Consider the following 15,548-nt stretch of genomic DNA (forward strand, 5'->3'; position numbering starts at 1 on the left):
ATGTCAAACCAAGTCAGCAAGCCTGACCATCCAGTGCTGCTAGTAAGCATGAGTTACTGAAGGTCAGTTCTAACACAAATCTTTACAGGTGATTCAGTAATGAGTGAGTCGTTTCATTGCAGCACTCAGCAATATTCCAGCTATATGGCTGCAGTCTGTATATAATCAAGTCCAGACCAGACAAACAAATGATCAACAGCATCAGCATCGATCCAGGCAACTGGGATACAATGACATGTGTCAACAATGTTAGTGAGTCTGACCACCCGATCCTGTTAGTTCCATTGGTAACAGAAGATCACTTCTAACCTGGATCTTCATTGGTGACTCAGTATTGAAGATATTGAACATCTAGCAATAGACACCAACCATGACATGTCAACAGACTGTCCCACATTGAAGTCTTCAACAAACAAAACAATTTAAATATACATTATTTTATGTACGAAATACCATTTAAATACAATCTTTCATGATGCACAAGTCATTCACCAATAATTAGGAGATAAACTTCATAAAATGCAATATTCTAATAAAATATTCTTGTTTCAGTCACAGAAAGAAATTACACATAAGCAATGTCTAAAGTATATTCACAAGACCCTCAATTTATCCCACTCAAAAATTGCTATGGTAACCTCCAAACTCATGCAAGGCAAGGCCACGCGTCATCTATGCAGGCACTGTACCAGGAACGTGTTCCACGGAGTGATCTCAATGCTTAGACAGTCCCAGGTTTCAGACAGACTCAGTAAAAAGAAATGGGACCCATTGTGACAATATAGGGGAACAACCAACACATAAAAAATTCTCAATAACAAATTCCCACAGGTGCCCATAGTGCTAGTCTGAAGGCCTGGAAACTGGGTTAATAATTTAAAGAAACACTTCCAGTAAACCTCACATGCCATGCTCTCACAGAACTCTGTGTTGGAATGGTAAATCTAAATAGAGACTGTTTTGCCCATTGAAACTCTTGTGAACACATGTCAAAATGAATTGTGCACCCCTTTTTTAATAAGCTGCATTTGTCCAAAGATCTACTCTGGTGAAGAATCACTTTGTGTTGAATGCCTGATTCGTAATAAAATAGTATCTTGTAGTTCTTACTGAAGGTGTGAAGTTTCCAGCAGACATAGGAGTGTGGCAGCTGTACATACTTGTGACGCTAAGAATGGACACATCAAACCCAAGACAGGATTCAAAAAGAAATCTATCATGTTATGAGTAACTACACAAACTCGTCAACTAGTTAAATGTTGTTTCCTTTGAGTAGTTTCACAAACATTTCTAAAATGTCAGCAAACATCAGTGGCAGCCACACTGAAAGTTGAATTCCACAAATCTCTGTGACAGATTATAGTGCCATCAGTACGCCTCAGCCTCGCTGTTCCAGTGAGGGAACTAATGTTTACAGGCACCACTGCCACTGAACAGGTGCCATGTTGTAGATAACATCAACTCACTCACTCAGGTCACAAATCAGTTGAAGTTAGGAAGGCTGGGAGCAAACAGTCCATGGAGGTGACTGACCTTGTGTGACAGCTTGACTCCTGTGAGTTTCTAGGACTTCAGTCCTGCCCCACAATGATGCACATGTGATACATATGGTCTCAACTTAAGTGAGTTTGTTAAAAATTGCCTCTGCTTACACAGCAGAAAAAAGATACCTGGTGGAATAACTCATGAGCCTATTAACCTTCTTACGCCTAACAGGCACCTCAGCTTAACCAGGGTAATGATGATCAGATGTGCATTTTGAGATATGATCAGGTGAGCTAAAGGAGAAATCACCCTTGTGTAAACATGTACCCTAAGCTGGACAGAAACACACCTCAACATGGCACTGTAACAACAACAACTGGTAACAGCACAACCTAACAGCATGTCTGTGTCTCATCTCAGTTTGTCATCAACAAAGAACTTTGACTGAACACCTCAGTTCTTCCCCAGACAAAGCTACAGCCTGCAATGTTCAGAATATAATAAACTCTTGATCATATTGAAATAACATACCACAAAACTAGAAAATTGCCATTGTGCAAAAAGAACCATACAGCATACAATCTTTACTGAAACAAATGTCTCAAAGATATGAACATATGTTCCTTGATTAATCTAACTCCCTCTTCATAAATACCATGCAACAAAATACAGAATAATGTAGAAATGGAGTTATGTCCCTTTATATAAGGCTGCGAGAACAGCCCATGGTGAAGAATAAGCATCTCCTTAAGGAATATATACAGCAACATTATGTACAATAGATATGTATGTAACCATGGTAACACCACCAGTTGCTATGTACAATCACACATCCCTGTCAATCACCCAGCACTCTACATGACAGTCTGGTGTCAGAACTATTGGACGATTAGTAAACAGTTGTTAGCCAATTGCCAAGGGCTGTTTCACAAAGCTAGCATAGCCCTATGACTGTTTCTCTTTACTTTAACATAGACTTCCGACAGTCATAACGCTATAACAGATTTGTGAAATGGGGCCCAGGATCCGGGGTTCATTCTCATATAAAATTAATATCCAACCAATATGTACAAAACAAAACAAGTAAAACCAATGATTTCTGGTACATATACTGAAGGAAACATATAAGGGAACACCACTTCATGGCGCTGTTCCTTTATGTATTCGCAGATTTCCTCCTACAGCGCCATTCGAAGCTGGTGGTGAAAAACTGAAATATCAAAGGAAAACTGGCATTTTCCTCTGATCCTTTATTTGTTTCTTTCAGTATATTACCACAAACACATGAGTGAGAGTAACCCATGGCACAAGTGACACAGCCTGTGTAAGGCTGAAGTCTGAACATCTAGGGATGTTACAAATATTTACAAGTCTGCAGTGTTGTTCTGTAAGCTGTCAGAGTCATTATGTACAGTACAAAATATAACTGCTTGGCTATGTATCACATTCATTGCTATAAATAGACCAACGACCTTATCATCTGAACATCCACGCCATGTTTGAATCCCATCATGCACGTCTATTGTAATATTGATCATTGAACAGTTAACACTGTTCAGGTAGGAAACGACATGTGAACTGATCTGGCCCCAGCAAAACATTCTCAAACAAATGCTCACTGCACATTACCATAGATAAGCCAATTCTGAGGAGCAAACAAAGCCATAGTGCGCAAAATTTGTGAAATATTTGCCATCTAAATAAGTAAATAAATAAGTAAAATTGTCTTTAAATTAGAAAGTGAGATCAGATATTTTTGTGAGGATTCAAATAAAGCTGAAGCGCATGGAAAACAGGAAACAGCTTTACATTGACAATCAGTCTAGTGGACCAGTGAAGTAGAGACAGGACTACTAATTACTGTCCAGTCACTGGTCCTGTGGTTTAGAGGGACATATTGAAAGGTCTCTTACACTGAATCAGTCTGACTATTAGTGAAACAAAATATGTACACATATCCATTTTCTGTCAACTACACTTCATTTTGAGACATGAGTAGATGCAATATGATAGTGATTGCTGTGAATAAAGCTGACTGAAGCTATAAATATCGGAGGATAAATGTGCAATTCAATATGGATCTTTTCACACTATAGCCGATGGTTGATCATAACGAAAAGATGAGCAAAGCTTGGGTGGTTGACTTATATATGAAACATAATATTTTGATACTGATTTTAATGGTCAAGATAGGACCTTGGCATATCAATGAGATTGGCTTATCTAAGGTAATATATGGTAATTAATATATTATGTTTGCAGAATTCCACCCATAAACAGAGAAGACTATCAAACTTTGACTCAACTTCAAGAAGAAACTAAATATATTACTAGAATATTAATAAAAACGAAGGTCTAGACTTGAATTTGAACTCATGAATTTTCTTTTATGTTACCCCCTCAAACATTGTGTGAGGGTTCAGATAACAAGTCAAAAATAGATGATAACAATGATGACGACAATGATTACAACAAAGGCGTGTTGACAATTGTGACAAATGTTATAAAGACAGCCCTTATCCCTGAACTGTGCACCTGGTAAGTGCGCATGCACTAACATCCAATAAACATGGTGTCTTGATCTTCAAATAAATACCTCAGATTTGTACTTGACTCAATTGTCTGAGACATCTTGAGAATGTTTTCTGGATAGATTGTAGCAACAGAATACAACATGAGATTGCAACATAAACATTAAACCTTACGTCCATATCTTAAGTGAAAATCAAGCCACATTTGAATTTCTAATTCACTACATTAAAAGGCTGTTGCACTGCAAACTATTTTGGATTAACATAGTATTTTATGAGTACTGGGTTGAATGCTGCCTCCAAACATATCACATACAGGGGTGGATCCTGGTTTCTGGAGAAGAGGGGGTGGGGTGCTGGTGGTGGTTAAATCATAAAATCCAAGGGAAATGCTCCTCTGAGACAACATATTCTGATCTGCCCCTGATGTCAGCTTAATATTGAAGAAAAGCTTCAAGTGATGCCGGTTGTAGGTGTAGTAGACATTGGTGGAACCCAGAGTATTGGTATGAAGCTGACTAGAGAAGGAATCTCTGCGAACACAATCATGAGTTCGTGGTAATAGTCAGACTTGCGACCATGCTCCTCTCCCCATCATTCAAAACTTAAAAAACAATGTCAACAGCTCAGCTTAAAACCTCAGTCAAAAACAAAAGTGAAACACAGTCAAGCTTGGTTACCCACTTGGACAGGTAAAACCACTTAAACACACACAAATATGACTCCACATCAACCATCATTAAACCCATTACTAAGTTCTGTCCCATTAAAGTAAGGATACCCAAACTATAGTGCGTGAGTGAGGGACTTAAGTTTTATGCACACTCACCAATATTTCAGGCATATGGAAGTGGTCTGTAAATAAATATGGACCAGACAATCCTGTGATCAAGAGCATGAGCATCAATTATCACAATTAGGATACGATGACAAGCGTAAACCAAGTCAGTGGGCATGACCACCCGATTCTGTTAGTCGCCTCTTACGACAAGTATTGGTTTTGTGAAGATCAATTCTAACCCTGATCTTTATGGGCTGCCCCTCCCCACCTCCCCCTTCCCAACTGTAAGCACCAAATCAGCTGTAACAATGGCAGGATTTCACAACTCTTGTGTTCCTGGACTCTCACTACCAGTTTTAATAACGTTAATGTCTAGAGATCAGAAGAAAGGCACAGCATACACAGAATCCTCCACAGCTAATGAGGGTAGCAGCTCTTGATGAAATGCTATTCTGTGATCATGGAAAAGTTGGCACCAGTTGGCATAATTACACATTTTGCAGAAATATGCCTATTTGTCTCTCCTGTGAAAATTATACCCCAGGAAAGGTATAGGAAACAACAGGCACAAACACTGAATGTAATAAAAAAAAACAAATTACACAAGAAGCTTTTTTTAACATGTGTCATGTAAGTGTCATGTTTCTTCAATGTGCCCATTGGATTGTTGCAGTCCTACAGGATCTGGGGCAGTGGCGGAACCTGGTGGCTAAAGCACTAACTTATTACACATAACTCTTGAGTTTGATTCACATGGGTACAATGTGTGAAGCCCATTTCTGGTGTCCTGGGCCATGATATTGCTGGAATATTGCTAAAAGCTGTGTAAAAACCTTATTCACTCCTACAGGATCCAATGTGGAAATTCCAGTAAGCTGTGCTGCTGAGTGTGACAATCTTTCAAAGACTAACACCTTCCTTCCGATGACACCATAGTAAAACACAACAATAACCTGAACATCTTCAAGAACCAACTATCATCAACATCTTTTCCAAGCAACCTTACATTTGTTTTCCCTTGAGTAAATTTTACATCCCACTAAATATTCTAAATACACAATAACACTGAGATTTCAAAATGTAACTCTTAATGTCTGTGAGCGAAACATATAAAATATGACTTCTCACAGGGGATGTGACTACGACGACACTGGGGAGGAGGGCGTTCCCTGGCGTAGGACTCAGGACTCGGCGTTAGCAGAGAGGGAGAAGAGAACGATGCGTGTGGCGTTGAAATACATGTTGGAGGAGTGGTAGACAAGGGACCAGATGTAGGGGATGAAGAACTCCTCGGGGGAGTCCTCCTCCACATACTTGAACTTCAGCTCTGGGAACTTCTGCAGACACAAGACGAAGATAGATGTATTTTATCAAGCATTGTAAGAGTAAAGGCGGCAGTTCATTTTTCCTCAATGACTCTTATTTAGTACAGGTATAGAAAATTAGTTATTTAATTTTCAACAGAGACTTATAAGATATAACGATAAGATATATTATTTGATCCATCTCAGAGTTACAATGTAGATAAGCAGGATAAGACTCCATTCTAAAGTAAGCGTGTGCTTGGTACAACAATCTGCAATGATCCAGCTACACTGGCCTGTGAGTTTGATCTGGCATAGTGTGGTTAACGACAGGAACAGTGGTCCATGTCACTGAGATGTAACAGCATGAACCAGGGGACGTTTTGACTACTGCTACCTTCAGTCTGTCCCGGCGGAACTGCAGCGCCCCTTCCTTGATGGACTCAAGTACATCGGCTGGGGACAGGTTCTTCCCATTCTGCTCCAGCCTTGATGAGAAGAAAGACAGCACCTGCAACACATGACAGCCATTACAGCTAGGCCAGAATGTCTATATACAGTAGGTCAGCCAAAAGCTAGATGAGTCTGTATACAGCAGGTAGCCTACACCCAGATCATAGTCCCTATACAGTAGGCAGCTTACAGCTAGATGACAGTCTCGATACAGTAGGGAGTCATGATGGTTATAATTATCCCTTATCTGTTTACACAGCCTACAAATTGACAACCATTCAACTAAAACAGGGAGACAGAGTTATGAATGATGTTTACAAATCATTACACTCAACTGACCGTGTCAATGTTCTGAATTATGTCCTGGAAGATAGGGTGTGTGTGGAACTGCTCAAACAGGTTGCGGTTGTACAGGAGGGTGTAGATGAGGTTTGGGTTATGGTGGAGTGAAGTTGTGAGGCATGAGTTGAGGATCTCCAATACCATCCGGATCACTTCCTGCAGGGCTGTCATGTCTTGCATCTGCAACATAGAAGTCTCTAAGCTGGTAAGGTCAGCAGGTTAGTCTGGGCCAAGGTCAACAGGTAGTTGGTCTCAAGATCACCAGTTTAGGCTCGGTCTGGGTCCACAGGTTAGTATGAGTCAAGTTCACCAGTGACGTATCGGTTAAGGTCAGCAGGATAGTATGAGTCAAAGTCACTAGTGAGGTACGGGTCAAGGTCAGCAGGATAGTATGAGTAAAGATCACCAGAGTAGACTGGGACACAGTCATTACGCTGGCAGAATATATCTGGTCTATCAATCATGCTGTTGGTCAATCACAATCATGCCAGCCATCATGGTCAGTCTCACTCAAACAAAACATGGTTCAAGCTGCATTATTTAGAAATGCTGTAATCCTAACACCTTGCAGAGGATAAGTATAATGAGATAGGCTGAGTGAACACTACAGTAAAACTATGTTATCAGAGGTAATATTTGATAGTAATACCCTGCCCAATATGAAGAATATGTGCTGAAAGCTGAAGTACTCACAAAGATCTGCTCTGAGTCTTCATCTTCACCCTGCTCCACCTCCCCTGCTCCAACTTGTCGAATCTGCTCCACCAGGCGACTGTGTTTCTTACACAGCTGGGCGAACAGGCTGCAACACAAAACACATCACATAATGACACTAGTCTGAGAAACAACACACACATCAGTTCACGATGCACCAAGCAACAGCATAACATACATGTCAATTGACGGAACCCCAGACTACTGTTTATTTCAGTATATCAAAAGATCGTCCTCATGTATGCCTATGGAAAGTGGAACGTTGAAGTTATGCCACAACACATTAGCCTGCTTTCTGACTGAGACACTGCTGTGAGCATCGTTACATTCAGTCCATGTATGCTGAAGTAACTGACCGCATGACCCATCCAGCCTTAAAAACATCTAGACTGCTGGGAATGTGTGAACTCCAAGAATGCCCACGGGAGCATGTGTAGAGAACCTACCTGACTATCTTCTGTGCCACAAACTGGTGTAGGTTGGCAAACTGGGAGGACATGTTGGCCAAGGCCGCCAGACAGTTGGTGTGAAGGTACTTGTCCTGGAAATACAACTGCATGCATGTAGCATGTTCTACATCAGAGGTGTTTCTCCAGACTGCACTCATGAAAAAAATTCACCGTCATCCTTTTAGGTCTCCTGAGGTTTGCAGTGCTGCAGCCAGGAATTTCATGAATGGGCCAGTTGGCCTCTAACTTTAGGAAGTGTGGGCCAATATCCAGAAGTGAAAAAGTCCATAACCCTTCTCTTTGACATATTAACAGCCAAACGGATTTGATGCTAAACTCCATACATCAAGTGTAACTCCGTGAAGCTCCAATACAGTGATTCATATTAGTATTTTAAGAGTTTCACACGCACACGGACATACTAGCAAACTGCAGAGCTTAGAAGGCCTCATTTTGAATTTCGGAAGTTTCAATGGATATAGCTGTATTTTCAAATTAATTATGCATGCAATATAAATAAAGATGTTATAAATGATAGATTTGCTCCATTGTTGGCGGATACATTTATAGAAAAAGCACCAAGGTAAGTACAGTGATGTCACATAACCAACCTGATCAACTTAACTACTGAGTCAAACAAGCAGAAACTCAGGGGAAATTTGTTCCACCAGGATATTAACAGCCTGGTATAATATATGGCATTTTGAAGCTTATCTCGATATATACAGAATTACACTTTGCAAAGTTGAACCTATCACTATCTTTGAAATACAAAATCTACAACTGTATAACTCCTGAACTAGGAAAAAACACAAACTCAGCGCTTGTTAATTTTTCATGTAGAGCACATGTTTAGCACTGTATAGTATTTAAATGCAGTCTATTGAAAACATGACAAAGCTTTGGTTAGCAATCAAAGGGAGGTAATTCCAATTTGAAGGACCTGATTACCTCCCCTGTTCCAACTGTTTCTCCACTAAGTCCAATTTGAAAGATACATAGGAATCTTCAGTCCGGTCTGGCAAGGGCAATTACCTGCTGATGGGTTAGAGGTTCTAACATACTCACCCTCATGCGAGTCATGTTGAACTGGACTGTCCGTATCACAACAAGTATGAGAAGTCCTCCCAGTGAGATCTCCGTCAGTGGTCGCTCCTTGAACCACAGGATATTCTTCAGATTCTGAAATATATCCACATGTTGGTTTTAATCCTGTGGTACCATACTGTGACTGAGAATAGTATTATGGTGTTCTCTCTGTTCCATCAAGAATGACAGTGAGAAGAGGTTCAAAAAACCTACATGATGGGTGATGGTGGCTGCACCAATACGGAAGCACCAGCAGCTCATGATCACTCAAACATGTTCATCAACAAAGAGATATAGATGACCATTACAGTACAATTTAAATAACAACGACACTTCTTGTCACTAATGACTCCAGCCTTATCTACCAGCAGTAATTGGCTTTCACCAGTATGAACAGAAGCCTTGGATTGGTTATTAACTCAAAGGCATACATCATTCAAATCATATTGTGTCAGAATGATGTTACAAATGAGCAGATTCCATCTGTTCCCATGGAAACCAGCCGAAAACAGATGGCTGATGACACTTCACTGCTATACCTGTACTAGAAGTCAATGAGTGCAGACAGAAAAGTGCTTGTGGACCTTTTAGTTTCCTTTTGTGTTTACAATGTAAATAAACATTGGGTTGGTCAGTAACTTGGTGCTATCATTGGTATCAAGTATTTGAAGCAAGAAATATTTCAGTTGAACATCATTGGTTCCAAATGTGCTTCAAATATTCAATGACATCAGGAAATTGGTCAACACATCATGTTTGTCTCCTAATTACCACATGACAGGGCTTTTCTCAGTTGTCTTATTACTGAATTGATTACTGTGTTGACAGTGAAACTGAAGATAGTGTTCTCGCTCAGCTTAGAGAAATAGTTCATTGTGTGGATTAGAACTAAGGGCTGCAGGTGGATTATGGTACAAAAGTAGAATGGAAAAATGTAATTTTCTGAATAAAACTAATATTTTATACTGATCCTGACTCATGCATATTATGCTTATCTCCTCCTCCTATGCAAAGATGGTGGAACACTTGAAATTCTCTTCTTTTGAAGTGGACGTACAATACACTCACTCACAGGAAGCCTCCCTCCCATAAGCACGACAGGAGAATTACTGTGAATTTAGTGTGTTTGAGAGGGGGTGTTGGGAGGGCTCGACGCTTTGAGTCAGGATAAGTATTAAATATCAATTTTATTCAGAAAATTACATATTTTCCTTATCCTGACTCATGCTTATTATGCTTACAGAAATGGAGGTGGGTCAGGCTATATAACAGGTCATTGTGTTGACTGCCCTATCAGTACGTCTAGTACTTCCTCCCTTCGGGAACTATAACGGCGGTAGTTCAGTCCTGTTCTTCCAATATTCATCTGTGAAATAGGTGGGATCCTGTCCAGTTGAACTTGTCTTCCCTTGAAGCTTTCGTTGACTGGAACGTGATGATATACAGAACAGCTGGCGTCCTGTTAGTGTCTAGTGCAACTGCATGTCAAGATATCTATCAAGACCATTCGAGACCCTTTTTCATGCACGAGTATCTTCATTATGAGTAGTCGTACAGGGTCATAATCACTCATACTACCCTGTTGAGGACATGTGCATGGACTCTCCACCATTATACTCCATAGAACATCTTGGTCTCAACAGGTCATGTGATAAAAGGGTGAGTGAAACTCAGCACCCTTGTGTTGAACCTTTAGTTGTTATGCAACAACAAGTGATCCAAATTGGTGAATGCCAGTGACACCCTCTGTCTACTTCAGACGCTTTCATAAAAGGCTCCATCTGATGAAGTGGGAATCAACGAATGTTGAAGGCCTGGATGTGTTGTTGCTGATACTTATTCGCTGTCTGATAGGCTTTTGACAAAGACTATGGGATGGTGGATATCGGCGCAATCTGCGGAAATGTCAAAGTATTGATGTCCTCATTACTCATCATATAGGTATGAGCTTCATTGGAATCCTTCTATGGCGAGAGTAATCCATTCGTGATCCAAGATGTAATCTCGGAGTACGAGAAGAGGGCTTCCTCCAGTGATGGAGATCAGTGATATCCATCTTCATCCTTCAGCAAGTGGACGCGTGAGTGGGAAACAATGTCCATGCAGAGAGTGTCATCATGGTCCTCCTATCTGTAAGTATCCCTGGAATGACTACCATTTCGTGAGTACCTTTGCTCTTTCCTACTTCAGTCCATATCTGATAAAGACAACGAACTGGGGACATAGACACTGAATGCTTGTGCGATCTACGAGTGCAAGCACGCGGCGAGTTGATGGAAAGAACATCATCCATACTGCGACATGAGGATACAGCTAATGGCGATGACTTCTGTGAATGGAAACATGCTTACGATGCTTCTTCTTCATCCAGTGGATCCATCAAGCCGGGTGACTGTAGCTGTAGCTGCTGAATGATGTTTCCGTTCCTCTTCCAAACAGCGATCCATCAAGTTAATCATATGAGTGGTGAATTGTTGCACGAAGAGGCTGGTGTCCAGTGACTGTTGAGTGTAGACATTGTAAATGTCTGCATAGATAGTAGTAGATGACGTAGTTACTGAAGGTCTAGCAGAGACTGCTTGTTGATCCTGCGTACTGACAATCTGTACCTCGGGAAGTAGTAGTGGATGTTCGTCATATATGTGATATTTATTGGGAGGGACAATTTCATCACTGAAAGACTTAGAAGTAGTCGTGGAGTGTTGTTTCAGCGGAGGTCTAGCAGTTGAAAACTTTAACTTCTTAGCTTGAGACATCCCGATTCTGACGGTGTTCTCTTCTGAGATCTAGACAACAATTCACTGGTATCTCGACCATACCTCCAGGGTATGCCTGGCTGATCACTAAAATGATGAATGTCAACTGTTAACATGCGGTTACAAGATGCAGAATCAACCCTTTTAGACATGACTTGTGAGAGCCTACGTTGTTTGTCTACTGCACACCTTTGAACAGAATATAAATATAACGCAAATTCTGAATCAGATAAATTCTTGCAAAGTCCACAGCTAACAGTTGAAAACGAATAGGTTTGCATGAATTAGATACTATATGCAGATCAACCACTGACAGATGTAATTTACATGGAGAGCACCTTTCATCAACCACGCTGACGAAAAAACGTGTCCAAAACACAAGAAATTTTGTGAACTTTACATAAAGAAGATCTACAATCTAAAAACTGAATAAAACATAATTTAGATTATAGGACCGAAATAAAGGCAAAACTTATCACTGTATTGGGACCCAAGTGTGCCTCCAACTATCCTCTTCGGGTGATGAAGGAGAGAGTGACAAGCACAGGTCATGTGACCGTAATGGCGGGAAAGGAAGGCTCCCAATGGGTGAGTGTATCAAGGGATTTCAAGTGTTCCACTATCTTCGTATAGGGGGAGGAGATGAGCATAATAAGCGTAAGTGACGATAAGGAAAAATAATAATATATATCCACAGGTAATAAGTGATATTTTAAATATTCACATCAAACGACTGTGATGCATGACAAGATTTATGCCCAAATTATTAAAATCTAAATATTTTAGATATTTAAATACTTACCTTACCATAGGTCTTATGCATATTACCTCAAGCTTCGCTAGAAGAGATCAGACAGTCGTTGATTCGCCATTCCCTAGATGGCTACCTCATGTAATCTACGAATGTAGTCACGGAAGTGACGTGATCTCCCCACTCGCGCAAGCGCGAACAATCCAAAAATCACTTTTACTGGCAACAGGAAGGTCCGAAGAGTCCAGAGTGGGGAGGAGCATCCAGCGTTGGGAGGGAGTCACCGCCCTATGGTAAGGTAAGTATTTAAATATCTAAAATATTTAGATTTTAATAAATTTTTAACTTACCTTACCATAGGTCTTATGCATATGGCTTCGACAGATGGATGGTGGTGTGGACTCCGGAGGACCATCCCTCAGCAACCAGTGCACATGCATTAGGAGAACCTGGGAGACCAATGCCAACAGTCACAGGACAAACCTGGAAGCAGGACAAAGAGTAACCCAAGGGAACTCCAAAGAAAAACCGACGCACCCTGAGGGTGAGGTTAATCTTAAGACCAACGGTAAGTAACAGTGTTATTACCTAATGGGCGGACGTCCGGGTAAGTTGCTGGGCAACCACCAACGGACTGAAAGACTGTAGTCCCTCCATGTCCTCAACTGCCAAGTCCCTCAGGTAGTGGGAAGCGAAGGCAGTAGACGACAACTTCCAAAAGCAGCCTTCCATAGTTTGTGGCATTGTGCAATTTCTATGGAGGGCCATGGTAGATGCCAACGCTCTAATCTCGTGTGGGCTGTCTGCCACCGGATGAGGTAGACGCTTGGCATCAAAAGCCGCCAGGATCGTAGATCGAAGCCATCAGGCGACTGTGTTCCTGTTCACCTCCCCTTGCAGATAGTCGAAAGCGGGATGAACAGTCTTTTAGGGGAACGTCTCTTAGAAGCCAACTTCCGGATGTAACATCTGAGGGCTCAAACGAGACACAGCAGCTCCCCCTCCATGTCCTCAACTGCCAAGTCCCTCAGGTAGTTGGAAGCGAAGGCAGTAGACGACGACTCCCAAAAGCAGCCTTCCATAGTTTGTGGCACTGTGCAATTTCTATGGAGGGCCATGGTAGATGCCAACGCTCTGATCTCGTGTGGGATGTTTGCCACTGGATGAGGTAGACGCTTGGCATCAAAAGCCGCTAGGATCGTAGATCGAAGCCATCAGGCGACTGTGTTCCTGTTCACCTCCCCTTTGCAGGTAGTCGAAAGCGGGATGAACAGTCTTTTAGGGGAACGTCTCTTAGAAGCCAACTTCCGGATGTAACATCTGAGGGCTCTAACGAGACACAGCAGCTCCTCTTCCAAGTCATGTTGTCCCAAGACTGCAGATGACAGAGGAATGGAGAACAGTCTGTCTGGCTGTCCAGGGAGCTGATTCTTGGCCACAAAATCTCACAGGAGACCCAAGTGGGCTGGTCCATGCCTCGACTGATCCAAGCGAACCTGCGTGACGTCCAGGGCATGAATTCCACTAGCTCTATCAGCAGTAGCGCTAACACTAGAATGAAGACCGTCCTTTTTTTTTTGAGACAAATACACGAAGGAGGCTTCCTCTAAAGGCTTATACGGAGGTCCTCTAAGATGTTGTAGGACGATGTTGAGGTCCCAAACTAGAGGACGAAGCTTAACTTTCCGGTCCTCCAATTTGCAGGCCTTGAGTAGCGCAATAAAATCTGGTACCTTGGAAATCTGTTTATCTGCTTTAATCGAATAGAGTTCAAAGCCGACAGATAAGTCCCCAAGGTACTGCCTCTAAGATGCTTGCAGTTATGCAGGAACAGGAGGAAGTTCGTTAAATACTGTGGAGAAGCTGTCATAGGGTCTTGCGATCTTTGAGCGCAAAAACTCTCAAATGAGCGCCACTTGTCGTCATATAAGGACCTAGTGGACATTCGATGCGTACAAGCTAGGACGCTTGCCGCGCACGAGGAGTAGCCCTTAACTCTTATTGCCTTCTGCAGATGACCCAACTGTGAAGATGAAATCTCAGTGGGTCCGGATGCAGCTGCCAACTGTGCGGATGTCGAAGCAGACGTAACTAATCTGGGAGCTGGTACGACTCTCCGCTGGCGAGATGACGCAGGTCGGGGAACCATGGCCTGGCTGGCCACCAAGGTGCGACCAAAAGCAGTCGCAGGATCGTGTCGATCGCCCACGCCTGCAGGTCCATAAAGTGACTGAGTGGAAACCCTGTGCTCCAGGGTGATTAATTTCGCCACTTGAGATGAGTACCCCTTGGCCCTCAAGACTATCACAGATGGTCCAGGCGCAAAGATGAAACCGTGACGGATCCAGGTGCAGTGTCCAATTGTGAGGATGGTACAACAATTGGTCCCACTCTGGAAGCCGATATTTGAAACGTCTCTCGACACAACATATTCTCTGTTGGAGATAGACATAGGGGGCGAGATAAGGCGTCTGCCATGAAGATGCAGGCTCCTGGTGTGTGAGATGCTTTTATATGGAGGATCAGACTCGACCACGTCGAAGGGTAGAAACGACAAGTGTAGTAGAGGTCGTGGTCTCCTTGACCCTTGTTTACCTAGAGAGCTACTATTGAGTTGACCGAATGGATCATCAGTAGCTTGTCTCTCGGTGCTGTCAGCCAATAATAGACATGCATCACCGCTTATCTTCAACTGGGTGATGTGAAGAGATAGAGCTCCACTCCCCCAGAATCTTGCTGCAACCTCCTTGACTAGATAGGCACTCAATCCTGGTAGAGACGTGTCAACCTAAAGATGGTTGTTGAATGACGGCTCTAATATGCAAGTTCCAACATTGACCGGCGAGTCTACCACTGGTGTGGAGTCAAGACGTCCAAAGTCGTAAACCTGTCT

The 15,548-nt window shown here is 42.1% G+C and overlaps 1 protein-coding gene across 3 annotated transcripts in view; it reads right to left on the reverse strand.

Annotated features, from left to right (window-relative positions):
- Positions 1-421: 421 nt before the first annotated feature.
- Positions 422-15,548, reverse strand: part of LOC137259820 (dymeclin-like) — a 30,783-nt gene continuing 15,656 nt past the window's right edge. For 2 of the 3 annotated variants that reach the window (XM_067797437.1, XM_067797438.1), the window contains exons 11-16: positions 9,128-9,241; positions 8,057-8,151; positions 7,590-7,698; positions 6,894-7,076; positions 6,499-6,612; positions 5,903-6,134 (exon numbers count right to left, since the gene is read on the reverse strand). In XM_067797437.1, the coding sequence (XP_067653538.1) occupies positions 5,979-6,134; positions 6,499-6,612; positions 6,894-7,076; positions 7,590-7,698; positions 8,057-8,151; positions 9,128-9,241 (771 nt within the window). In that variant the 3' untranslated portion in view covers positions 5,903-5,978. Of the gene's footprint in view, positions 6,135-6,498; positions 6,613-6,893; positions 7,077-7,589; positions 7,699-8,056; positions 8,152-9,127; positions 9,242-15,548 lie in introns of all 3 variants that reach the window. The other variant, XM_067797436.1, reaches the window with a different exon arrangement.

This window comes from Haliotis asinina, chromosome 13 (assembly GCF_037392515.1).
Source record: "Haliotis asinina isolate JCU_RB_2024 chromosome 13, JCU_Hal_asi_v2, whole genome shotgun sequence".
Taxonomy (NCBI): Eukaryota; Metazoa; Mollusca; class Gastropoda; order Lepetellida; family Haliotidae; genus Haliotis; species Haliotis asinina.